At 45.7% G+C, this 22,529-nt stretch overlaps 1 protein-coding gene across 3 annotated transcripts in view; it reads left to right on the top strand.

Moving 5' to 3' along the window:
* Nucleotides 1-14,208, top strand: part of LOC107190959 (potassium voltage-gated channel protein Shal) — a 109,187-nt gene extending 94,979 nt beyond the window's left edge. For 2 of the 3 annotated variants that reach the window (XM_015579876.1, XM_015579875.1), the window contains one exon: nucleotides 13,901-14,208. In XM_015579876.1, the coding sequence (XP_015435362.1) occupies nucleotides 13,901-14,068 (168 nt within the window). In that variant the 3' untranslated portion in view covers nucleotides 14,069-14,208. Of the gene's footprint in view, nucleotides 1-6,825; nucleotides 6,910-13,900 lie in introns of all 3 variants that reach the window. The other variant, XM_015579874.1, reaches the window with a different exon arrangement.
* Nucleotides 14,209-22,529: the final 8,321 nt, after the last annotated feature.

The following is a 22,529-nucleotide window of genomic DNA, read 5'->3' as shown; positions in this document are numbered from 1 at the left end:
CGGCCTCCCACCTCCCTCTGTTCGGAGATGCCCCCCCCCCCTCCTCCCCACTTTGTTATGGAGAAATCGAGTTCATGAATTGGAACTTCGAATCTGTACCTGGAAACGGGGCGGCGCGAAACGTCGAGGGTGCGAGCGACGGAAATATTCCAGGAGAGTAGTGTAGGCAGTTATCGAGGGTGATCGTCGTGGGAATGAACGTTGTCGCTGGGTTCAAGGGAAACGTAAAATCGAGATGTTAAGTGAAATTAACGACTGATTCGAACGATCGATTGAAGTGAAACGATGAAATTGTTAGTTCGATTGAATCATAAATTTAACTGACAGAACATCGTCGTTGGTGAATGATACTTGATACAAAATTTTCTCCGGTCGATTCTGTGCCAGTTAAAGCTACATTTTTAAATGATAAACCATGGTTCGAGATTTTACAAGTTGTCGAAGCTTGAGTTTCAGCTTCCTGGAAAGTGTCGCTCGCGCTTTCTCGATATTCAGGCCACTCGACTTCTATTTTTGGGCGTTGATGTTGGTTATTGTCCCCGAGTTTTGCTCCATTTGATCGCTACTGGAAACTGATTGGTTCGTTATATACATATATAACACTATATACATAAATAGTCCGTTCGATTAAATATATGCTGTATATACATATACATACAATGTTCGTGGATTATGTTACCTGTGTATATTTTATTATGTCGACCAAGGATATACATGTTTAACTGTAGGTTTACGTGACGCGTAATTTTGACGCATTTGGAATGCTTTTTAATCTCGAGATTCCCTATGCGGTGTACCTATTTCTACCGATACGCGAAAATTCGATGCTATAGTAAATTGAGTATTAAAAAAAATAAGTCGTTTTTTTAAAGAAAATGTGCGGTTTCGTTGACACGTTTCCGTAGACATAGGAGTATCAGAAATGTCCGTAAACCTAGGGTTAATACACGAAAGATTTTGATGTTGAGGAGATTGTGGCGGAGGGGCAAGCGAATTTAACGGACGATATTTTCGCTTATACGGAAATCAATTCCCGTATGTTTCGATGAGCAGACGGTAATCCGAGGAATCCAACGAATCCAACGGAGTCCAACGAATTGTTTATCACCGTTATCGTATCCATTTCCACAACGATCGAAACAATCAGTCCCGAGCAATAAATTAAAATTCTATTCCTTACACGCGTCGCTAAATCATGCAATTGAAGGATTAACTCTCAATCGGTTCCACGGGTTATTGAGTCGGTACCGAAACGCGAAGCAACAGTTCCACGATAATTAATCATCGTGGGGTACCGTTGGGATCGATCGCGATCGAAAGAAACACGTGTCCACGTTGAAATTCGAGGCCACCTCTCGCGACTCTCTCTTGTTCCCCTACATTAATCATCCGTGCGTTTTGGTCTAACTTAGGCCTGCTCGACCAAGAAGATTAATCAGAAATTAGCCGGTACAGCCTGTCGGTCCGCGTCGATTACGGCCGGCGGGGGAGAGGGATGATTAATCGATCGCGACGATCCGAACATGGTATAGGTACATTCCGGAAGGACCAGCCTTCGTGACTATTTTCGTCGGTTGTTGCGCGGAGTAGGCCGTAATTATCGTTCGCTTGGCCCGCCACTACTCGTATCGACACGTTACACACACCGAACGTCGTGAAATTAATTACCGTTCAACAGGTAAGTTGTCAATGGGACCACCGGCTGTAAACGTCACGGCTCGACAGGCTGTCGTTTGTCAATTTTTACGCCCGATATACATAATATATATGTCGGGCGTTAATTGCTCTTTACCGGCGTAACGACGTAATGTGAGCCTCCATCGCGTTCTTACGATTCGTTGGAAATTTGATTCGCTGTCTCTGGAGTCGTGAGAATTCTCGAAGAGATTTTGACAATTTTCCATCGACAGAGATCGATGGAAATCGTTAGAGTAAGAAAACGAAAGCGATATTTGTGTGATGCTGACATTAAGACTCTTTTTGAGAAATTCGTTTGAGAATTCGTCAGACTCCACCACCCTCCCCCATAAGAAGCAACCCCCCTCCCCCCCACACACCCTGAAAACTTGCAAATGCCTCTCGTATATTGTAAATATGTTTGTATATTTCCCCCCCCCTCGTCTCCCTCCCACCCCCGCCTCCGAGACAGCCTGCTAGCCTCGGAATTAGATTGTTCTTACCCTGTTCTTTTCTGAGACATGTTGTTGATCGATTCTCTGTACTACTCTCGTTTCTTGGCACTGTTCCTCCTCCACAGCAATCTTGTTTCTGGACTGTTTGAATGCGAACCACTTCACTTGACTTCTCAAGACACGATTCGTGCTCGACGGATTGTTACGATATACACCATACCTACCGATATCACTTCTGATAAGTGTTTAACGACAACAGTTGTCAATGATAACGTCAGCCAGTGACTACAGATACTATAAGACTGCGTACCATTGTTCTCGAGTGGTCATGGATTTTGGGTGTTTTAGGAACTCAGGGTTAAGTTTCATGCTTTTATGTAAGATAGAGAAGATAGCGCTCATTCTCGAGGATTCGTGACCCCTCCTGAACAATAACATCTAAAGTCTTATAGTATTCGTAGTCACTGCGACAGCTTCGTCTGTTTTATTCCCTACAGGTTTTTAAACTTCCATGTTCTCTCCGTTTAATCGAGAATACATTTGTACTTACTCTTATATCTAGGATTGACCGTGTCTCTGGAAACACCTGTACGTTCCCAGTCAGAAATTATCATTCCCGATAATCGACGATTAAACCGACGAGAAACTTGTTTCGCGCTTCGATTATCTTCCCTCCACCTCCTGTGGGCCGTGGTTAGGACAGAAATTCCGGTTGCCAGAACTATAAATTCGAATCGCGTGTACGGCAATGGGAATTAAACCGGCGGCAAATCAGTTTAGACGAGCACGCCCGTTCGTGGGTCAACAGCAGTGGATCCGATTCGGTGAATATTGCGTGTGCGCAAAAAATTTGTATTCACTTTTTTAAATATTTTTTAAAAACGGTGCAACGATTCCCACTAGCTATTGCCCGGCGACGAATGTTTCCGCGGAAAATCCGCTCCACGCGATAATCAGTTTACCGGCGAGGCACGATGACGTCGCGCCGCTTCATCAATTTTTCGCCGGAAACGCGGACGGCGTCCATTAACGTGGCCGTTGATAACGGTGACGCTCTGAGCGTGGTGTCTACTTTACTACAGTCGCACAGTGGTCCAGAATCAAAATTTAACAGCTCGTACGATATTATTTAGCCAAAGCAATTAAAAATTCGAAAACTATTATATTTTGTTTCATTAAGAAATTATCACTTTTAGAGATCGTTTTCGGTTACGTCATCATTCACTAACGGTGTTCTCATTTTCATGAAAGTCGAAATTTTTAGGGAACTTTTTTCTTTTTTTTTACAGAGATCGATGATATTATAGGAAGGGGAAGGAAAGTGTAGGCGAACAATAATACATGAACAAATCTTCCACGATTAATCCTCCGTTGTCACACCTTCTTTTTCTTGGAAACTAATATTCCAATCAGCTGTCGTTTAAAAGCTATTTGTTAAATTAAATCGCGAAAAATTCTGAGATGAAATTTTTTGTAGATTGTGTCCTCATTGAAAAAAATTACTATTGAAGGATTCATAGCGTTTAAAAGAATTCTTGAGGCAAAACAAAATTCTGAAAAAAAGTTTAAGGATACCTGAAATTACTACTACATGGCACCAGTAATACAATGTTCAATGACACCCACAAGATATCTCACTCCAAAGTAAAAAATCTCTGGTAAATTTGACCCAGTGTGGCAACGGAGGGTGGATAATAAATTGATGTGACTTTTTTTCGAAAGATAAAAAAAAATTGTTTTCGACCACACTCGTGAGTTGCTAAATCTTGAGTCGGCCCAAAATCAATTTGCCCTTCCACCTTGAAATTCATTGAAAGCCCCCCTATCGTCGTTACGATCCAAGGGAGGCGGAAACGACCTTCGACGTGTAAGGGAAGGGGGGGGGGGTAGGGTGGAGGGGACGATTGATTTCGTTGCTACCGTTCGTAAAGCTCAGGGAACCGCGTCACGTCACAGCTGCCCGTGACATGAATTAATTAAATTTAATTAAACGAGCCAATTAAGTTCGACCCGGTGATTCCACCAAGTCGATCAACGTGCTCGCGCGCGTAGTCAACGAACGCGAATCGAATCTCGTGTTACTTTTTTCAACCAGTAACTGTGTCGGCTCGTCGCACGTTGAAGAAAAGAATCGCTGACCGAGGGCACGATATGCACTCTAGAGAGTTTAGAAACCCGCCCCTAGATCACGCTTCTATTATAGATACACCCTTTACGGTGGCTGGGGGAACTTTGTTCCGCGACAGGGAACATGACAAACTGTCGGGGTTAATGGAAGTTCCTCCGCGGAACTAGTTACCGATCTCTGTCGGTAAATCGTGTATCAGCAGACGATGCCCAGATAGAAGCCAACCGCCCCCTTCCCCCTCATTTTCAATCCGTAGTTCGAGAACTGGAGAGTTTGGAATGGAGCGTGTCTCGCCCCCGTCTTGCCCCGACACTTTTTCGATTCTTTTTCGAGAAAAGAAACTTAGAACAAACTAGGATCTAGCTTAGGTCAATGTTCCGTAGCACTGAAGTTTTGTATAGTTAGAAAGTGTAACGAACAAGATAGGACGCACTACGACCAAAGGATATTACGTCTGCGATACGATCGGATCGATGGAATCTGAGAGCAAAAAATTGGTCGGTCGAGGTGAGCTTTCCATTCGTAAATCATACATCGTGGCTCCATCGTTACTTCTGTGATTCCAGCTTTCTCGGAAATACGAAGATTTCCGTGGAATCGAGGGATGGAATCAAGTAACGAGGTAGCTAATGTCGTATATTGGAATACGGTTTTTGACGAGCCAATTTCTCCGTTCCCGGGTACAAATTGATCCTTACCGCAGCCGTAACAGCATCCTGATATTTTGATTTCGATTTACATATCTTGCGCACCGCCCCCACTTTGTGCTCGATGTTCCCCACGGAATGAACGGCAATTCGATTCAGTAGCTGCGTAATCGATACGCGGTGTCTTTGACGAGACCAGCGTACAAACGTCATTGTGTCGGCGTGCAAAGCAGTATACGCATACCGACGTGGAATGTAGAGCGTTTGCGGGTCAATAGGTGCCCCGACGATTACTCACGTGCACCCGCGATGGCTAGAAACGTTCTCCGGAAACGCAAAACCGTCCGATCTGGCGACGGCCAGCTATCTGCGAGAAAATACACACGATATAGATAGATCGGTCGTAGGTACCGAAAGTAGATCAGACTTAGGGTAGGTGTGCCTAGCGTGCAACAATGTAGTGTGTGCTTGTGGTGTGGATTTCAGCAGGCGTACAGTCAGTACATCCCGGCGACAAGGGCCCAAGTAACGGGCGCCGAAGGGGGGCAGACCGGGGCTGCGATGGACGGGACATACCTCGTCGAGGCCTCGTTCTAACTTTTCTTAGCCAGTCCTAGTGTTAAAAGCACGATAAACAAAAAAAACCAATCCTGAAGAGAATATAAACGAGCCGAACGAAAAAAATGTAAAACCATCAAAAATAGATATATATATATATATATGTATGTATACAAAAAAAAGGAAACAAAGCAAATAATATAATCGAAGACGACTGACACACGAAGGAAAGGTAACACGAGATACATACACGTTTTAGAAACAGATTTCGAGTCGATCGGCATACGCAGAGGCGCGGTTGCCCGAACCAACCGGTATTTCAGAGAACGAGCATCCATACGGAGACCAGAAAAGGAGAATACGTAGTAGAAGGCGTGCCGTGTAAATGTATATAAGGAGAGTAGAGACGGACACGGAAGGAAACCAGCCAGGATATACATTAAGCGACACATTAATGATCGTTCTAATAATCGTCACGATACGACAGGCACGCGAGAACGTTGGAAAACAGATAGAAATAACAGAAAAAAAATATAAATATATATTAAGACACAAGACACACACAGTGCAAAAATCTTCGCAATAAAATTAAATCAATCAAATTCTTCTATTTCCTCATTTCCGTGCCATCCCCGTTCTTCGACGACCGACCCGACCATGGAAACTGGACCTCGAACGCATTACGACGACGTCGCCGCTACCGTCCATCCACGCCCATCATCGTCTGGCCCATCGTGTTCATCCGCCATCCACGAACCACACGAGCACGTCCGTGTTTCATCCTCTTGGCCTGCGAGAATCCGGCCATCTGTTTTTTGTTCTCCTGCCGATCTCTACCATGTTCACGACACGCGTGCGCGCGGCCGTCACGGGCTAACATTAAGTTTTAACGAACCTGGGAATGCATAACGAAAACGAACTGAAAAAAAAACCGAAAAACATTTACGTTATGGAAAATAAAAAATATCGAACGCAAACGAACATCATCGGAACGACCAAATTGGTCCGTTCCGCGTGAAACCATGCGGAATTCGTAATGAACCCCGTTGGATCTCTCTCGCGCGTGCTCTCTCTCTTCTTCTCTTCCTGTCGTCCACGCTGGAATATCGTGGATGGAAATGACAACAAATATAAATACAAAAAAAAACATATATAAAAATATGTACATAAATAAATCAAACGAACGCACGCTAACACATCCACGATGGACACGAGAATCGGGACAACGCGATGTACGATTCACGTTATACCGGACAAAACGTACGATGATTGGCGGCGAAACTCAACATGGCCGCTGCCTTCATTGCCGCCGCCGTCATCGTCGTCGATCATCATGCACACGAATCATCTATAATTGTAGAGCTTGTCGTATCAGCTCACCTCGAACGAGAGCAAGGATAGAGTGGTGCTCGTTTACGGAGATCGTATAGAAGTGCGGACAAAGGTAAAGAACACCGTGTTACCTGAAAACCGTTTTGGATTCGATGATACAAATTATTCGTACACTGTACACACTATGTTGTATATCGTTTTTTTTTAAATGTCTTGTTGTACACGCGCGGACGTGATCGACGGACCACTTGCGTGTACCTCGCGTCGGCTCGTATACATACACACACACACACACACACACAGGTGGATCGAGAGTTGTTATGGAAAGGGTATCGTTAAGAAAGATGAGAATCGATTGTCGTTAATAGATATATCGAATTCGTGTCGAATAAATGGCCATTCGTGGGAAAATCGTAATAGTAGATTGATGATTCTAAATCAGGGGAGGTGCGAGAATTCTTTGTTAAGAGTAGAGAAGATCAGCGATCATGGTATCGCACTTTTGTATCTGATATCTGAAACGTTATAGTTACACTACCACTCGTAAGTGTTAGGACTCCTGGTCTGTATGAAGAGAAATGTGATGTTTCGTAAAAATCCGATATTTTAGGCCACTGTTTGTAGACCGAGGGCTTCCGTATCCGATACTCGAAGTAAAGTAACGATACTCTTCCGTCGACTGTGGACGAACATTAGTTCGCGAACGAGCAACGGGCAGACTGAAAAACACCGTTCGTAGGGTACACGCGATTCACTCGAGAACTACGATTACTAGTTTGCAAGTGAATAGAATCGGGGGATGGGTTCGACTCGAGGCATCCGTTTTTCATGGGATAACACCCTCGATCCACGTGATCGATATCACGGTGTGTGTATACGAGGTACGCGTTATCGCGAGCGCGTGTACAATCTTTCACGGTGTTTATAAGATGTGTATACGATAGTTGTGTGGCCGTTGGGAGAATATGAGGCAGCTTTTCTTGTCCTTCGGCGGAAGGAACGGAAACGAAGGACACACGAAGGCCTCCCCATACATCCCCCTTGATGGTCGAGAATACATATATCGTGTCACGTGGCTGATCCCTGGATTGGCTTCTGGGTGTCTGCTTTCCCCGAGATACACTCTCCCCTCCTTCCCACCCCTCGCTTTTTCGCGTCACGGCGTTTTCCATCCCTATTACGCCCCAACAAACTTCTCCCCACTCCTTCACCGTTACGACAGCCCCGTTTGTCTCTTCAAAAGATTTCCGTCCTGTTCCACGTGGACCCCTTCGATTCATGTTCCAATTTCCCTCTCGTCGTCCGTTACTTTTCACTTTCGTCCGCGGTCGACGCCCCCTGAAAACCGACAAAGGTCCTACCCAGACACGAAGTTACCCTTTTGGCATGGTGCCTCCACCCCTCCTCCACGAACTCATCGCGTTGCGGCTGACCCTTGATCTGGCTTCTGATTCATGCATTATCGCGCAGATCGCGGCTTCTTTGTCTTCCCACGTGTCGATTCTTCACGCCTGCGTCCGAATCGGATGCATCCTCCTCCATCCATCCTCCCTGAAATCCCCTCGCGGCATCGTGTCCTGCTCGTAGATGCAGATTCTTTTAACTTTAGCGAGCTTTCCATCGTGCCGTGATTACGCCTAGGATACCAACGATTATATTAGATGTGTTACGATACTTGTCACGCAGAGATTAGCTGCTTCGTTTAGAAGGCGATCGAAGTAGGATACGATGAATAACGGAAAGGAAAGTCGACGAATTATGGCGAACGTGAGTCCACGATACTGGACCGGGCTTTCCACGCTTGGACGCTTCTCCGATCTCGTCGGTGTTTCACGAGCTTGTATTTTGTCAGAGAATGGTCGAAAACGCGACGGGGACAAAGGTTCACGAGACGCGACGTCTCTGAAACAGCTGTAATGGTATTTCGTTGTTCGATCAATTAGCTTCCTCGCTGCGGAAGCTAATTTTTTTTCCGTCTACGGAAGGAAAAACTTCAATTAATGCGAATAACGCGAAGTACTTGGACGGCAGATATGTATTTGAACATTTTTCGGAATGGCTTGCATTATGAAGCGATTGTTGATAAATACACAGGGATACGTTTTTTGTATTGTACGCAACAGACGAATCACTGGCATACGTTACACGTAATAGTCAGATTATTCATTGCTATGGATTGTAGCTAGTAATCATCTTATGTCAAATAAACTGAAGGGGTAAATATTTATAATGACGGAACTACTCCCTAATGGCTCCGTTGTTGTAAATATTTACTGCTCAAGAGATCACGAATAGTTCTTTCAGATAAAGAAAATACTAAACCTGTGTAACGTCCAACACTGTTAATATACAGCTACAATGACCTAAAATAGTATCTGGTTAACGATTAACACTGAACTATTCACCATAGAATTCTGGACACACAATCTCGAAAAGTGTTCAATCTATCAAATTTCCATAGACGATGTTCATCCTAAATAAATTCCAAACCCTTTATCCAAACCTCCTCCCCTATTCATTTCATCCCTCAGATACGCGTCTTAAGATGTCAACCCGTTCGTTTACCTTCGAAGATCGCGTGACTGGCGAAAATCTGTGGGTGGGTCGGTACGTCGTACCGATGTCGACCGTATACAACGGCCACCGGGTTGGTACGCCGTACCGATGTCAGGTTGGACAGGTTAATAAGCCAGACGGGTTAATAAACGGCTCCGCAGCGGCAGCCGGTGATTAATATACTCGTCGGTGAAAGACGTCGGCCGAGCTTCTGTACTTCGCGAGCGCTTCTCTCGCGCTCCCGTCCATGTTATCACGTATCCGCAGCATCGCGCACTAATGCGTTTTCCTTGTATCGTGTTCGGTATCGAGGCGAACGTGGTCTCGCGAGCGCGCGATTACCAGCGTGACTTCGAAACGCTTTTCTCTGCGGGGGGAAACGAGTTTAGAGATGGATTTTCCATTGCTGGGGAAGAACGTTCCGCAGATGTGGATACACGAAGACACGTACCGTTTTTATTCCGTTGTATTTCACCCTCGATCCTACGTCCTGGACACTTTAGCGGCCGTGGGAGCAACGCGAAAACGTCGGTTCACATTTTATTCGGAAAGCCTACGATTCGTGGATCCGACACCCGGGAATTTCGAGCGTAGAGTGGATAGATTGAATATTTCATATCGTTCGCTTTTCTTGGTATCTACTGTCGTTGCTGGTACAACGGACAATTTACTATTAGTGGATCGTCTATTAAAAGTCTTTTCCTGTTCCGAAGAACTTCAGCAGTAATCTGTCCTGAATCTCGGAGAATCGAGGATACGTTCTACTCGGGTGTAAAAATGAGATGATAACCTAGAATGTAAAAGTGTTTTGTTTTTATTTTAACCAGAATAGATAAGAATTGAAAATTTTAGGGTAGTTTTATAGTTATGCCACGTGGTGTATAAGCCTTTTTCACTTGGCTTGTTCCAGGAGCAATTAAAGTGTCCGTCCGCATTTCCTCTAACGCCCTTATTATTTCCACTTCTCAGCATTATCGCGTGTAAGCGTTGGAAAGAGCTCGCGAGTTTTCGGGCGAACACAGAGGGAGAACGCAGTCGGCACCGCGTCTCATCGTGTTCGCGGCGAACAATAACGACGGTGCAGCCTTTTGTTCCCCGGTGAATCCACCCGGTCGCGACGCTCTATCGCGGGAAGAAAGACAGCGACAGAGAGCGAGTGTGTTCACTCGCGGGGCCTGGCGGCGCGAGCGATCAATCGCGGGCAAACGCGTCCCGTTGCAACCGAAATAACGACCGAAAGAAAACAGCACGAGGTGTGCGTCTCGTGCGTCACTGGTGAGAAAAGAAGCAACGAGACGACCGTTTGCGAAAAGCCTCGTTCACGCGTGAAACGGCCACGATTAGGGCCGGACTACGACCTTTAGAGGCCCTAGGCACTTGAAAGATTTTCGTGCCCCCATATACAGGGTGAGTGAATGAGAACTATTATCTAAATTAACTCGTTACTTATTGATTGTATCAGAAAATATTTTTTAATGAATTATGTGGCATTTTAAGGGACGCGTCGGATGGGTACAATTGAATCTGTTTTTATATTATTCTTTTGAGACATCAAGATGAGTTTGAATATGTTCAAGGTTAAGCGCAATTTATTCTTAACAATGGGAATTCGTAGAAATAATCGACAGTTTAGTCGTGAGTTAATGTACGGTCGATCGTGATATTCAGAATCGATGAAAATGAATTCTCGTGTGCACGAGGCTTAAATATATCCGCGATCGCATTTGAGCGTCCAGACGGGTATCAGCGTCGCGGGACAGGTCGACTGAAAAGGATTAACGACGCTTGTCGAACGACGTCGAGAAGACGGTGACGGCCACGTCGACTCGCGGCCACTCGAAACAAAGAAAGAGAGAGTGAGAGTGAGAAAGAGAGAACTGCATTGCGGTGCACGGATGCAGTCGACGGATTCACCGGGAAATCCGACGTTTCGTGCATGTGGCCGTCGACGTGTTCGACTGTCTTCTCATTTGTCTCTTCTCAACCGTTTCGGGAGGCGAACTAGTGTATTCGGTAGAGAGCAGGCTTCGTAGGAATTTTATCATTTCTGACGATCAACGTCGAATCTCTCGACGAATCTGTACTTTGGTTTATTACTGTAGCTATTAAGCCTAGTCGCCATTGGAGGTTAACGATGAATCCTGTGGGCCCTGGTTTTTCCTTAATTTCCGTCAGTCTAGCAAAGAAAGCATGGGCAAGTGGCCCTCGTGTCAGTCTTTATTGTTATTGTTTGTTAAACAATCTTCTTTATTTGAAATACCATTCTGTAAAGTTCCAGTTCGCTACCTCCTCGTTTAAAGTTAATGTGGGGGTAAAAGCCCTGAACTTTGTTATTTTTTTTGGAACAAAAAGGAAAAAGTAGCTGGGTAGATTAAGGGTAGAAAAAAAATTATTTATTTTTGGGGTGTGGTTTTCGCAAGCAACCCTTTGAGTGACACCCATCAAAAAAATCAGAAGTAACACTCTAGTATTTAACCATTATCTGGGAAAGCTTTAAGAAGGTCGGGTTGGTGGATCATAGTTAAAAAAAATAAAACGTTCAATATACGTATAAAGAATAAAGAAGTATCTTTATAATTCTACAAAAGAAAGTTAGTTTAACAGAACAAATGTGTAAGTAAACAAGTAATTTTCACCATAAATGCAGAAACTTGCAGCTTGTTTGTTTGGATACGAAACGAGGGTGTAGCGATCTGAAATTTTACAGAACGATATGTTACGTAAAGAACATTGTTTAAGAAACACTAACAACACAAATTGACACGATGGCCTCTTGCCCATACTCACCATACTAGACTCTTTTTATACTCTGAGAACTTATCGGAGTAATTTAGAGTTCTCGAGAGACAGTTTAAGTAGACCAGGTGGTACCACAAAAAGATCCGTCGTCGATCGAAACTGACTAGATTAACCGGCTTACCTTTATTTTCTTGATTCGAACACACACACACACACACACACACACATCGAAGGCTACTCTAGCGTACGCACAGATTTGAGACGCTTGGCAAGCGAGCGAGCGTCACGACGTCCCGACTGCTTCACTGCGTAGGCACACAGTCGCTTTTATTTTCACACATATACACATATATACATATATACATGTACACGCCCCGACATTGTGTCGGCTACGTTGTGTCGACGTATGTACTTTACCATGCCCTCTGAGAAACTTCTGTGAATGCACCGTACTATGCAACGCACATGCATCCTGAATCTGCGTTTCTATCGTTTGAGAATCCGGGCTCGATTATATTGTTCGCAGCCGCTGATTTCTAGCCCCATCGAGAATCGAACAGAGCCGATAACAAGGAAAGTAAAAAAAAAAAAAAATGAAACGAATCGAACTGTTACACGTGAGTAGATCTGGACGAGAAATCGAACGCGTCCAGGAAATTTCTGTTGACGAGCACCCGAGAAACGCGACCTGTTTCGAACAACTATACTTATGTCGATCAGAATCCGAGACGCTCGTCTTGCAATTTAGTGGCTTGTCGAAACGAATCATATATACTTTAATTGCACCTGGCATGCTTTCTAGTGTCGATCGAACCACCTTTTTCACTCACTACCACCGCCATCACAGTTTCGTAGATACTTTCTGTTCGACACCTTTTAGCCAACTGTTCTTGCTGTTGTGTATCGCTCTCACGTATACTTTATCCTTTTTTACCTTTCTTTGTCACTGTTGAACTGTCCGTTTAATAGCACCGTTGTCTTGTCCGCTTGTTTCTCTTTGTCGTCGTTTTTCACATTGTATTTCTTCTCGCTGTTCTGTATCCGCATGAATTTTTGTTCTCCTTCTGATATTGTCTCTGCACGTGGCCCGGGCGCCTCTTTCATCTCTCTCTCTCCCCCAGCCCACCTTCCTCTCGACATCTCTCTTCGCCCCCGTGATCTCAGCCCCGCAGACGACTCGCTCGAACACATCGACCGGAAGCGGGGAGGAGAATCGATCCCGCCGCACCGATCGCCGTCGCCGCCTCTCGAAACTTCTATTTTTCCTCTCGTTTCTAGAGAGATCTGTGCCGCGCGATCGACGACAGCTCACATTCCATTTCTTCCGGAAATCGAACGGCGAAAGTGTACATTTTGTTCTATCGGGTCTCGAACCTAGAATAATTGCTCGAGACGGAGAAGGGATCACGGTGTTTCGTCGTTCCGGAATTCCACGCTCGAGCAGCTCGAAAAAGGAAACACGATTGCAACAACACGAAACCACAAGAGAGAAAATTCGAGAGAGACAGAGAGAGAGAGAGAGAGAGAGAGAGAGAGAGAGAACCAGAGAAGGAGAGGGTGAAGGGAGAGAGAGAGAGAGAGAGGAAACGTAGAGAGTAGAGTAATTTGTCTTGTGAATAGCCTTGATATCTCTATAAATGTAGACACAAAGAGAGAAAGAGAGAGAAAGAAAGCGTGTTCGATGGAGTGAACGTTGGAGAGAGAGAGAGAGAGAGAGAGAGAGAGAGAGAGAGAGAGAGAGAGAGAGAAATGGAAAGATGGACGAAGGAGTCTAAATTGAAACATTTCCGAAATGCGAATTGTTCCAGGACCTAAAGAAGCGCGGTTCCCACACCTGTGACATGCAGGCCCTACAGCCACTTCCGGTCCCAACCACCACCACCACCACCACCACCACCACCACCACCACCAACACCGTGCCTGCCATGACTACTTCCGGTGGGCAGTCACCGCTTCCGGTATCGGAGACCGCTTGAGTCGATCACCGAGACAAATCACGAACCGCCATATCCGTTATATATATATATATAGAAAACAAACATAACAAAATCACCTCTAAGAAACCAACCAACCAACCAATCAACCAACCGTCCTCCTCTTCTACTCGATGAGAAAGATGAAAGAGAACAATGGCCGACCGGCCGGAAGAACGGTGAGCCTGCATTCACGATCTATTTATTGCCTTCGAGGGGTGTGAACGATCCGCGTGTGGCCGAGCCGGAAGTGGTCCAGGGATCCCGGAGAGACCGCAAAAACTTTTTCTTTTTTTTTCTTTCTTTTTTCTTATCGCTCTCTCATCGGCTAGAGGCCCTGATCTGCTTTCTTGTAACCTCTTACTTTACGAGGCATCTTTCCTCGATGCGTTGTGAAATTCGATTTCGTGACGATCGAATAGATTCTTTTCTTTTTTCCTTTCTCTTTGATTTCGCTACCACATTTCTGCACGCAGTCTCGTCTGGCAAGAGTAAGAATATTTTTGCTGAATAATCCCGGGTCGATGCTCTACTTCCCTCGGTCCACGCATCCGTCACAGATTTCTCTTAATTTTTGCATTATTTACAGCTCCGAGTTGAGGATCGCCGATCATCAGAAGTAGCCCACAGGTTCCATGTACAAAACCCATGATCTTCGAATTTTTGGCATTTGTGGTTCAAACTTTTCTAGAATAATAAACATTCATTCGGTGTGGCTACTTCCGGTGATGAACGATTCCATTCAGGTAACTCTTCAAACGATACACCGTTCGTTCGTAGAGAGAACGAATCAACGTGTATCGTAGCATCTAGAGCACGTTCTTTTTAGACGCATCGCTCCGTCCCCCACCCCTACCCCCTTTCTATTTGCATGGCTACTGCGAGAATCGAGGATTCACGCGGCCAAGAATCGATATCCACCGTTCGATTCGAAGCGGTCAGATCCGCTCGGAGGGCGATACACAGGCTTAGCGTTCGCGTCCCACCCTGGCCACGATTTAGCGAGGCGTTGGCCCCCCTAAATCCACGCCAAAGTCCCTCGTCGTTGACGTTGATCAAGCTTTATCGGCCTGGCCCGAAGAGCTACGATCTTCACATACGGCCGAAGGGGCTTACAGTTCGTCCCACGAAGACGCATCGGGGTTTGCTTTAAGCGCGGCACCGGAGGAGAAGCGACGCGATCGGGCCGCTTGATCTACCGTTTTCTTTTCTCTTTTTTCTTCTATTCGGCTGAAAATGTCTGGCACGAATAAAGGAAATCATTTTGGTCCCAGAACGCAGACTGTATTCGACACATCTATCTTCCGGCGTGGATCTGAGAAACGAGGGAACACGATGGCTGAGATTGTTGGATGATTAATTCAGAAACATCTGTGCAACTATGAATATAATTATATCCACGATGGTGGATATTCACGCCTGCTGGTCAACTGGGAGCGAGAAACTAATCCGATTCGAGGCGTGGCGCACTTATTGAATTTTCAAGGGTTAAGCCGGATCCTTTTGAAAGAAAAGAAAATAATCCGACATTTCATCAGCTGGCATCCTCGGTGATCGAATAACACGCGGATTGTGTGAATAATTCACCGACAGTGGAAGACGTCGTCGAATAATGTTTTTGTAGAAAAACTTAAAAGAGGACATTCTGGGAATGCATCCCGCGTAAGTTGACGGAAAAGATTTGGGACGTGCATTAAAGTGTAAAGAAGAATTTTGCAGAAGCCACTTCGCGTCGTCGTCGTTGGAGCAGCTGATGGAAGAACACACGCTCGCGATGAAGGTCGCGCGCTTCCGGTGTCCACCGTTGGTTTTGTACTCGACCGTCGGTCAACATTAGCTGTAACCTTCGTCAGGGTATTCAGTGGGAAAGGCCATAAAGCCTGCTTTGAAAACGGCGCACGCCACGTACCTGACATCCATTTCGAAGATGAAACCCATCCATCTCCCCTCCCCTGCGCCGCGTTTACTCAGGAATCAAAACAGCAAGCCCGAACGGTTGACTCGACACTAACACGACCGAAGCGAACACGCCCGCGCCGAAGCCACGAATATGTCCAAATTAAACGTTCACACCTGCTCCGTTCCGGGTGCGCGTTTGCTTTCAGTCCCCCTCGATGGCGGTTAAATGGCTTGTTAGCTGATGGAAGCATCGAAGACGATGCGTGCGGTGCACACCCACAAGGTGGAGTTTCGCTGGTCTTTTGATGGTATTGCTGAAACTAAAAAGTCAATGTCGAGCGACCGATTTTTATTGGTATCGGAAGATTTATTTTTTTTCTTATCGTCATTACCAAGCAGTGGATTAATAGGATCTTTATACATTAGATTCTTTTTATTCTTTACAGTATTACGTACCTAGGTGGAAGAAGAAATAGCGACGATGGTCTGTAATGGGTTAAACATCGGTCTTCTTCGTTTCCAGATTGTTTTTCGGAGAATGGAAATTTTATTTACCGATACACAATTGCTCTGTTACTTGTTACAGTAAAGACTCGATGAGAGACGGATAAGGAGTTCCTCGTGAGAGTTTCTACATCATTCCTGCCACTGGAGGGGAGGCCATGGAACCTGTTAAGCGCATAATTTATTGCCCCCCTCCACTTTTGTTGTCGACGACAAGAAATAGATTTGCGAAGTGTCGAAACGGAGTTTTAAACTCTCATGGCGTCTTTACTGTATAGTTTTCCCGAACGATTTTCTTCTTGATTATTTTTAAATGGTACTTTTGGAAAGATTCTCGAGCTACTCATCGAGAATTCGAGACCGGTCATCGTCGAGATTCCCAATGTGCTTATTCCGAAAATTCACGAGCCACTTCCGCAGCCGCGAAACGATCCTCTCCTCTCCCTGTATCATCGATCGGTGCTCGGCTTTTTATTTAATCGCGTTTACGGTGTAATTCGGCTGGCCGATGAGCCACCAGACGTTTCTATTCGACCCCGTTTCCGGCTACGAAGTGGATGAATCGGGCGATCCATCGATCGGTCCAAAGCGGCCGCCGCGCGTTACTCGAATACGACCGGCGGAGAGGGTTGCGAGCGGTCGGCTGAAGAGCGGAGAAAGAAGCTGATCCCCGGAAACGAGGTCGAAGGCAAATTTGCACAGGTGAAAACGCCGCCCATCACCATCCTCGACCCCTTTCCACCGTGCGGCTTCCTGATCCTTGTTCAAATCGCGGCAACGTTTGGACTGCGGCTCGACTTATGGGAATCTCTTGACTTTCTCCGACGGTCTGTTCTTTGGATTTGGGACGAAACGAAGAAAACAGACGGTGGAGGTCTTTGCTCGCTGGTATATATTTCCGCGAAGTTCTAGTGTCAATTTGGTCGGATAGAATTACTCGGAACCGTCGCCGTCGATAAGGAATGAAGTTAGGGAACACGTTGGTAGAACGATTCTTACATGCATATGACTACGTTCTGTTCTTTACACGCGTGTAAAATATTTTTCAAGTGATTCCTCGAAGTAATCAGGGGTGAATTTCCGGAAAGTACCTATACCCGATGACCCTGGCCTTGACATATGTTATCAAAGTCGCCCTATCGAGTAATCTTCAAAAGATTTAAACCATCGATCATTGGTTATTACAAGGTTATTAATGAAAAAAAAATTGAAAAACGTACCGTACCGTACGACGTACGGAAGTATCATGTATAAAATCTTTCTCTGATCAGTATATTGCTTCAGTGCTGGCTAGAGACAGTTCAAGAAAAATGTCATTCAGAGTTGGTTAAAGGTGTGGGTGCTTTTCGGAAGTTTATTCAGGCCTTTAGACGGGTCTGAATTTACAGTTCGATGTCTTTAACAATTTGACTGCCGCATGTCACCGAAATACGGGTGACACGTACCTTGTAAAGAGGCTGGATTATTTCAATACCGTTACAACATTTCTGCGTAAAATTAATATCGCGGTATAATTTCAAACAAGAGTACAGCAGCCTCTATTAACAGAAGGCAAATATTTTCGCCGATTTATGACTTTAAAAAAAATGAAATGAAGTGTGTCTGGTTACATACGGCCTTTTTCACTGTGGCAGACAATGTGTTAAATAGTTAATGAACAGAATAAGCAAGACTACCTTCTATCTACAATCGAATCTGGACAATACCTAGGATAACACCTCTCAGTCTCTCACGGCACTAGATATCACTGTCATTCTCGAGAATAAACTTCATAGCCCCGTCAAGTTTTTCAGACCAGCAGAACAATAGTAACGTATTTCCCCGAAGAATTCCCCTTTCACCGCATAGAAGATCAAGACAAGTTCTAGCCTACAGCAGTAACTAACTTCGACGGCGTACACGCGCGCGGAGAGCGTTGAGAAGTTACAAGGCTTTTAACTTCAACCGAAGGAAAACATATCCCTTGTCAATCCGACCGACAAACAGACCAGCCACGAAGTTCAGTCCGCGTATACGCTCGAATTCGACGGGATAGTTATCGATCGAAGAGTCGAGGGACAGGAACCGGTCGAGTGTGCGTTCCTCGTGTAACTTTTCTTTTCCTCGTAAGTAAGCCCGTCGTCAGCGTCTGGCTTGGGTGAACCTTCGCGAATGGGTTCGTCGTTCTCCTATGCGCCTCCTCGAGCCTCTTCGTTTCATCGGAGCCACTTTTCGTCCCGAACAATCGGCCCTTTCATCCAGCCAGTGACCGAGTTCCGAAGAAGGCTTGGTTACGTCCCCGTGGTAACTTCTCCTGGTTCCCAAAAATAAGTCCGTCGCGAACAACAAGCCGAAGTAATGTCCCGAAAATAGGATTCGCGACGAATTTCCTCTTGAACGGGGCGTTCACAATTCCGAGAATCGCGCGTGGGGTGACTGCAGCTGGCAGGTGTCTCGCGAATTCACGTCCTTTGAACCATTCGCCAGCGTTCACAATTCTGTGCCGGTCTTTGTATCTAACCTGCGCGGCGACAGCTGGTTAGATTGGCCCTTTCGAGGCGAGTCACCGCGGAAAGTCGAGACCAGCACGAAAATTAACCCTCTGAACGAGGCGAACGCGACACGACGAACGAACGGTGGGTCACTTTGTGTCTAGCAATGAGAGGGCTCCAACCTCGGGTCGACGATTTTAATGAAACTTTCAGAATATGTAGCAGGCTTCTTCCTCTTCACAGATCAGCCCCATATACACTGTCGGATGGTCAAAAGTTTCGGAGTTATTTCCTGTTGAAGTGTTCCGCGTGATTCGAGTGGAAATTATGTTGATCGATCGTTCCGCGGATGTAACGTCGTGGAGCATTCGTGGCTTCTACCGTGACGGATAGTGTTCGAATACGTCCTAGATACATCCGAAAATCTTTGGGAGGGACCTATTTCGAAATCTAACCGTCACGTTAGAAACCGTGTTACAACACCCACGAATAATCGGGCAGAGTAACTTGCATTCAAGTCACGCGGGGAACTTCGAAAGCGAATAACTCGGAAACTTTTGAGTATCTGACACTATATGGGGGTGATTTCTAAAGAGGAACTTGCTACTTGCCCCAAAAGTTCCATTCAAACCGGCGACTCGAAGTTGGAACTCTTTCTTTGGTAGTACAAGTCTTATTTGGCCTGTTTCATGAGATGAAATCGCGCGTAAATCTTTATTGATATTTTACATATACACGTAGAATATTTCTTATACTTCGGGAAGACCGTTGCATACAGTTTAGAGTTTGGCAAACGATCGAATGCATCGAATGATGCAACGTGGGCCGTTAACGACCCAAGGGAAATCACATTGTTTCCGGCCTTTCCTCTGAATTTGTACTTTTATCGAATCAGACTTAAATTAACACTCAAACTACCCATTCAATCTTATTGTATCGAAGCGAACTAGCAATCGAGATAGAAAGCTGCTTTTTTGTCCTAAGGCTCTCTGAATTCCGTGGTGTTCCGTCCTACAAAATAATCCCTGGCGTGTTCCTTAAACAGGAAGTTTCTTACGTCGTGTCCGACACGTTTTAAAAATGCGACTGCCCGCGTCACAACTTTCAGAGGCAATCTCCGCGTGCTTTAACGTTGACACAGTTCCTGACGAGGGTTTTCTCTCTCAACCAGAGTCGATGCTCTGTATTCGTGCTAGGATTTCATCCGGTCGCCATTCAGAAAGGATTTTCCTCCCTTCGTTGGGGGGATACGCGCGTCACCCTTCACCCGAAAATGTTTAAGCAAGGAACGATCGAGCGTGAACGCAAAACACGCGGCAATGTCCCTGGAAAACGCGACTTTCTCCCCCAACGAGCCCATACCCACGGGCTAATCCCACCTCGTAGAATCCTTGTCGATCTTGTAAAACGTCGAACGCTTCTGTAGGATTCCGTTGGATAAGCTAACTTCTTATCGGCCACTTCTCAGACGTCTTTCACATAAATCTTACTCACCGAAACCACAATGATTCAGGATCGTATATCGATTATAAATCGCTCTTATACGCACCTGGGGAAGGACATCGACATTATTATTTCCATCAGAATACATAACAACACGAGGCAGTTGGAAGTTTTCATGGATAAATCAGGTTACGAAATATCAGATTCTGCACATTCTACATCGGTAAAACCTACGTCCGTACAACTCTAGATTGCCTGAAAAAACTCTGAACTAAGCTGACAGAAACAGAATAATCAGGTGACTCGAATCGTCTATCAGCTCCACAATCTCAACCATCGATTTCCTCTCGACGAAAGAATCTTTGTGAAATCAGCGACGATCAAGCGGCCCGATTCGACGCGGAAACGATCCACTGCTACCGCGCTGTACAAGTATCGTGGGGATTTTAATTTCAGTAATGAAAAGAGAGAGAAACAGAGAGAAACAAGACGGCGGTGCGAACGGTGGTCTGGAGACAACCGCCGCGAGAAAGGATCCTCGGGAGGCTTGGAAACCATTCGACAAACCAAGATGGTTCCACGGATCGATGATCCACGACGTCCTCGAGGAGGACGGAAGCCGCTCGTCCTCGAAGAGCAACGATTCCGAACAGGATCTTCACTGAAAATGAAGACATCGCGAGGAAGAAGAAAGCCAGAGGAGTTTCCTGTTTGCTCACGTACCCGGGATTCGTCGCGTTTTCGAGGACGATAATTTGTTAATGCACGCACACACGCGTCTGCACACGTTGTTCTATCTGTTCCTGCATCACGTATTCGAGGATCGAGGAATTTTAGCGCAGCCCCTGGAAACCACGCCAACTGGATCGGTTTTCTTCTAACGAAAGAAATTAGGATTAAACGTGCTTCATATTTTGGGCTTTGAACTCGGGGGAGTTCTCCTCGTCGAGCGATTTTTTTCAATTTTTCAACGGGATGATGCGTCGAGATTCTATCACTTCCGGTACAGCTGGCGTGTGTTTCGAGGATTATTTCCGGGATCTGCAACCGCTGGCGAACGAATCGACGGTAGCCCCGAGGAGCTCGATGAATCGATAAATTGGTTGCCATTTTTTAAATTTATTTTTCACGATCGATATTTTTATCCTGTCAGTTAATTCGCGATGTTTCGTAACCGACGAACAGTTTTCGCGAAAGTTTATAGTTGTCGGGAGCTGCTCTGCTTTAATTGCTCGCTTAACAGCCCGGGATAATCAATCAAGGAAATAAAAATCAGCGATTTGTCGATGGACGATAAAGGTTAAGAGGGTTCCTGGGGGCTGGCGTCGTCGGACGCGGATCCCCCAGACTCTTTTCGGCAAACTTGGATCGATCTTGGATGGGTGATCGATTATCGCCGTTTCTAAGGAGTCTTTTAAATCGCTAGGTTTAACTAAAAAAAACGATAATCTTAAGAATCGCGGAGGAGAAAAGGTGGTTGGTAAAGGGGAGAAGGGAAGGGGGGTAAAAACGGAAGCTTTACGATCGCGCTCGTAAAACCGGAGAGCGATGAAACGCGCGCGGAATTCCCGTTTTATCCATGCGGGATCGATTGTTCGTGGGTCCCGTCGAGGGTGGACGCAACCCGTGAGAGATCGAAGAGAACGTCTCTTGTCGATGAATGGACCTGACGATCAGCGTGTTCGGTAGGGACCCGCGTACCTTGTGGTACACGATATAATAAAAAGTAAGATGATGCCCTCGTTCTTTCAATGCTCTTCGATGAGTCCAGTTTTTCTCTTTACTTTGGTTTCTATAGGCGATAAGTGGTCGAACCTATCGTCGTGTGCCGATTCGGATCGGCGGCGCGATCGTAGATCCGATTGTTCCTTTCCCGGTTGTTTCATACAGAGCGCAGGTGATAAAGAATGAAGCGAAAGAGAAACTAAGTGGAATGTTTATCGGATTCACGATCGAGCCGTGCTCGTCTCGGGGGGCGAAACGGTACCAGATTACATATATGTATTTCCCCGGACGCCATTCTTGAGCGACAAGAAGCTGCGTACGAGAGAATCGGTGTTTTAATTGAACGACGCCCCGACGTCGTTGAATGTTCGCTGTAAATAATCGTGAGAAACTGGCATGGGGAGTCTCGTGTTGTCTGTAAT

The sequence above is a fragment of the Dufourea novaeangliae genome, unplaced genomic scaffold (genome assembly GCF_001272555.1).
Source record: "Dufourea novaeangliae isolate 0120121106 unplaced genomic scaffold, ASM127255v1 scaffold208, whole genome shotgun sequence".
NCBI classification, from domain to species: Eukaryota; Metazoa; Arthropoda; class Insecta; order Hymenoptera; family Halictidae; genus Dufourea; species Dufourea novaeangliae.
The sequence above is the reverse complement of the archived record's forward strand: the minus strand, read 5'-3'. Positions and strand labels throughout refer to the sequence as shown.